Here is a 5,162-nt window from a genome sequence, read left to right as displayed (position 1 = left end):
CCTTATAGTTTTGACTTGGTGGAGTAATAATTCATTAGAAAGTTCATATTTTGATTCAGCAAACAGAATATAGGTTAATAAATGAATATCTGTTCGTGTGCAAAGCTAGTCAATTAGGAACTTTGGCATATCACTTTTTACACAACTGCAGAAAGGGGCTTTAGTCCCGGCCGGGAAGGGGCTTTAGCCCCGGATTCCAAGCCGAGACTACGCTTCTGGGACTAAAGGCCCCCATTAATCCCGGGCGGTATCACCAATGGGTGCCGGTGACGTTGATTCAAACTATGACCATTGAATTTGAGCTCAAAAAAATGGCGGCGATATCACAAAGAGAAAAATAACATGAAAATGACAAGGGATGATGAAGTTAGTTACCCCTAGACCGGGGGAAAACGATGGTGGCGTCGAAGATGATCACCAATGGGCGCCAAAGATGAAGAACAAGCAAGAACTAGCAATGGCAAGAGCAAGAATAGCTCACTGAAATTTGAATGGGCTCAGTCTCGACCAGGAAGAAGGGACCGTGATTTACAGTGTGGGCTTTTAGTCCCGAGCTGAAGAAAGAACATGGACTAAACGGGCTCCCTTTAGTCCCAAAGCAAGCCACCAACCGGGGCTAAATCTTTAGTCCCGGCTGGTGGCTTGCCCCGGGACTAAAGGTCCCTCCCCCGATAGCCCTGCCAGGTAGCCGTTAGGCAGCCGTTGGGCAGGACTCTTTAGTCCCGGCACGTGTTACGGGTCGGGACTAAAGGTCTTTTTAACCCCGAGGCAAAAAAAAGCTGAGACAATTGTAGATTTCAGGCATCGTCCAAAGCCCTGTTCTGTAGTAGTGTTAGCTGATATGACAAAATATAATAAAGGTGTAGCTACTTCCGTTAGACCGTTCTTTCAAAATGGCTAATGGTGGCCATATATGACAAAATATATATAGGATAATTCCTTTTTACTCCCAATAGTAGTTACTTCTATGTGTATATCTCTAGATTTATGTCGTATATGGCCCGATGAAGTGTATATAGACGAAGTATATGATCATACTAAACCATCTAAGGTAGTATATACGTTAAGTATGTATGCATACATACTGTATGTGGTTATACTTATTATATATACTACAGTAGTGGCATTTTAGTAATATATTTAAAAATATGAATTTCTTTGAAAATTTTTCGTATGGTAAGATCTAGAGTATCTTAATATAAGTATATGAACATACTCAAACCGATAAACAAGTATGAATATATGTAATGTGGTTTATTGAAGATGAGAGTAATTACTCCCGGGAGTACGGTATATATATATATACTCAAATATATATATGAAATTCTTTTCCGCACGTACATGTAGTTACTCTTATTTTCAATAAACCACATTGTGTATGTGTTCATACTTGTTTATGAGTTTGAGTATGTTTATATACTCATATTAAGATACTCTAGATCTTACCACGCGAAAATTTTCCAAAGAAATTCATAATTTTAAAATAATACTTATAATGTCTCTACTATATTATATACAATAAGTATAACCATATACTCTATGTATGCATGCATACTTAACTTATATATCACATAAATGGTCTAGTATAATCATATACTTCATCGACATACATTTCATCCGATCATATACAATATATATATATATATATATATATATATATATATATATATATATATATATATAGTATAATCATATACTTCATCGACATACATTTCGTCCGATCATATACAATTTAAATCTAGCAAGATAAGTACATCATTTCGGTTTCCCTGATGCATGTAACAAGTTAGAGGGATGAATATATGAAGCCAAAACCGATCGGATGGGACATTCTTTCCGCATCGGCATGCCTTCCGATCCCACTTTATTTTTGTGCGTGCATGCGTGCACTACTGTGTTCCTGTGTATGTGCGTGTTGTGGAGGTTATATCTTTGTACGTGTGCATCTAGCTAGTCTAAGCTTCATTCATCACTGCGTGCAACTGCAATTATCAGGTGGCGTCTACTTAATTGGTGGTTTGAAAGGTGGTGACATACACAAGCTGGATGAGATGATATAGATTAACAAGCACCGCCACGTCTTGAAACGGCTCCTTTTGGTCCCAAATGCTGTGTCTCACATACCTTTCCTACATCACTTTATTGTGATAAAGCAAAAGTGACAGGGAGAAGGGAAATAAAGAAAAAATATATATAATTGTGTGTGTCTGTGTATAACATACAAAAGAAGAATGAGAAAGAGGAGGAGGGGGTATGTAGAGAGAGAGAGAAAGGGGCTGGAGGAAAGCAAGGGAAAGTTCACAAATAAAGGAGTGAAGCAAAAGGAAGCGGAAAACAAAACAAAGCCCAGATTCCTCTCCGAACAGCGCCTATGCTTTTTTATTCAGCTCCTCTCACCTCTTTTTTTCTTCTGTTTGGTATTGTTGTTGTTCCCTTCTTTCTCTCTCCCCCCCTCTCTATAGGAGGAAGAGAAGATATATGCCCTGCCCAGCCCATCTCCCTCAAGGAAATTGCGACGAGCGACACTGCTGGCCCCTTTAAGATTGACCTGAGACTACTTCCACACCAAGAGTGCAAGAGGAGCTAGAGAGCCTCTGGCAAGGAAGAGATAGCAGCAGCTAGCATTTGTTGAAGTAAGAGAGCTCATCTCTAGCTCTCCTCTCTCTCCAGCGCGCGGCCGGTGATGAACAGAGGAGAATTCCAGACCTCCCTTGTCCAGCAGATGATCTGGAGCGGTACCGGCAGTGGCGGCGGCAATACTGCCACAGCCAGCAGCAATAATATCATGAGCAGCTTCAAGTCGTGCCATGAGGATCAAGAGGCCTCCCCCATCCTGCCCTCCTTGTCGTCTCCATCCATGCTCTTCCCACAGCAGTTTCTGCACACCGGTACCTCTTCAGGCCAGCTAGGTCATATCAACGGCGGCGCGGCTGGTTCTCTTCCAAGTCTGCAAGACGGCGGCAGCGGTCAGGAGAACCACATGCCAGAATCATGGAGCCAGATGCTTCTGTAAGCACTCTTCTCTCTCTTATTTGTCTATCTCTCTCTTGAGTCTCTTCCCCAGCGGCCCTCATTCGTTCTTTACTGGTTAAATCTTTTAAGATTTATTCATGCAACAGATCCACAATTACAGACCTCCACAATCCATGTACCCTAGCTATACTTAACAGTAGCTCTAGGTGAAGGAATAAAGTGGTTAACCCACTTTGTCCTATAGCGGATCAAGCCTTTCCCAGTGTTAATCTACCTTCCTGTCTCTAATCATCTTATTCATGTTCGTTTTACTCTGATGCTAACTTGCAGTTGTTCTTATCCCCATGGACTCATCTGTCTGTGCTCATCTATAACTACATGTGCAGAGGGGGGTTAGTTGCAGGAGACCATGAGCGATACAGCGCCACCGCAGCTCTCCCGTCAAAGGGCATAGAGAATTGGGGGGATCACGCTGAAACTGCAGCAAGTGCATGCATGGTGGGTGGTGGTGGTATGAAGGAGGAGGGCTCCGCCATGCCTCAACCTCCGTACAACTTCTATGGGAGCCACAGCCACGTCGCTGCTGGTGACCATGAGATGCCGGCGCCAGGAGGGGCCAGCAAGTCTCAGCTGAGCCAGATGCTCCTGGCCTCGTCTCCTAGGTCGTGCATCACCACCAGCCTCGGCAGCAACATGCTCGACTTCTCAAACAGCGCGCCACTTCCGGAGCTAAAGAGCCACCATCATATCTCTGATAACTCATCCGAGGTGAGATGAGCTACCTTGGTCTATAATCCGGGAAACTAATGTCAACCATTGCTAGTTCGTAGGATGTTTTCTGATTTGTTCTTTCCAATCCCTTTGTTTTTTTTCAACATTATCAATTTCGTCTTTTGATTCTTTTTTAAAAATTAAAGAAGAAACTTACATTCATCAAGGAATTTATCGACTTTATTCATGCATATGGAAGACATGTATTTAGATTCAAATTAATTATTTAAGCTCCGATCGACATGGAATGCATTCGTTATGCCTACTTTATTACACAATGTTTCATCTTGATCGCCCTCGGGAAGAGATGGTACTTTCAAAAGGCACTCCATTCATCTTAGTTTGAGATGGAAAGATATACCATGATTATGTTATCTCATCTTTAACCGACGACTAGGATGGGATGGGGGGTGGGGGGCTATACTGTCAATAAGATCTCTTGGTGACGGTGCATTCTATCTTCCATTAACTGAAACAAAATAAAGGCAGTAGTACTATGCTTCTTTTCATGAAAAGATGCTTTATTTGCTAGTAGTACAGACATGCATGTTTCCATGTCATATGCAAATCCACTTTATTTGTCAACCAAGCTGGTGGTATTTTCATGCACGCTATTTCATAATCTCTTGGTCAGAGTGTTACGGCATGCACCCATATTGAAAGGGCTACCTCTTTTTGTTTCTACTAATTTACTACTCCCTCCATCCTCCCTCACCCCCCACGCCCCACCCCAGACACACCAAAAAAAATGTAATTCTAGGTATGGTTAAAGGAAATTGTAGCATCATTTATGATTACAATAGGTATATTGTGTGAATATATTCCATAACAAATCTACTTATGATTACACAATATTGGTTCTTTATAATTTTGAGAAAAATGCAATTTTAGGTTTTGTCGGTGTGAAGATGGTTTGACTTAATATAGTTGGAATGGTATTCTTTCCTAGACGGATTTAGCACATTTCTTGACCTACTGTTTTATTTATTATTTATATGGTCCTGGTACATGATCCCATAGCTTGTCCGCATTATATTGAGAGCTAGAACCACTGGGAATGAATTCACTTTACCAAGAGTTAGTGTGTTGTTTCATGGGACAGGTCGAAATGAGATCATGATTGTTCTTGCTTTGTTTCTTTGTCTTTCTCTAGTGCAACAGCACTGCTACAGGTTCAGCCAACAAGAAGCCTAGGGTTCAGGCCTCCTCTTCGGCACAATCTACTCTAAAGGTTTCTTCTTCATCTCACTGCTTTCCATAACCCAAACCGGGCTCATCTTTTGTGTGCATATCTCTCTCTCTCTCTCAAAATTTGTGCAGCAAGAGTACACTGAGAATTTGACATGTGATATAATAGTGATAACTTATATATATATATATATATATATATATATATATATATATATATATATATATAT

At 41.1% G+C, this 5,162-nt stretch overlaps 1 protein-coding gene across 2 annotated transcripts in view; it reads left to right on the top strand.

Annotated features, from left to right (window-relative positions):
- LOC8066635 (transcription factor bHLH68) overlaps nucleotides 2,324-5,162 on the top strand; it is a 7,808-nt gene continuing 4,969 nt past the window's right edge. The window contains exons 1-3 of one of the 2 annotated variants that reach the window (XM_002440782.2): nucleotides 2,324-3,009; nucleotides 3,360-3,741; nucleotides 4,898-4,975. In XM_002440782.2, coding sequence (XP_002440827.1) covers nucleotides 2,684-3,009; nucleotides 3,360-3,741; nucleotides 4,898-4,975 — 786 coding nt within the window. In that variant the 5' untranslated portion in view covers nucleotides 2,324-2,683. The remainder of the gene's footprint in view (nucleotides 3,010-3,359; nucleotides 3,742-4,897; nucleotides 4,976-5,162) is intronic. The other variant, XM_021447862.1, reaches the window with a different exon arrangement.

The sequence above is a fragment of the Sorghum bicolor genome, chromosome 9 (assembly GCF_000003195.3).
Source record: "Sorghum bicolor cultivar BTx623 chromosome 9, Sorghum_bicolor_NCBIv3, whole genome shotgun sequence".
Taxonomy (NCBI): Eukaryota; Viridiplantae; Streptophyta; class Magnoliopsida; order Poales; family Poaceae; genus Sorghum; species Sorghum bicolor.
Note: the sequence above shows the minus strand (reverse complement) of the source record. Positions and strands in the feature narration are given on the sequence as shown.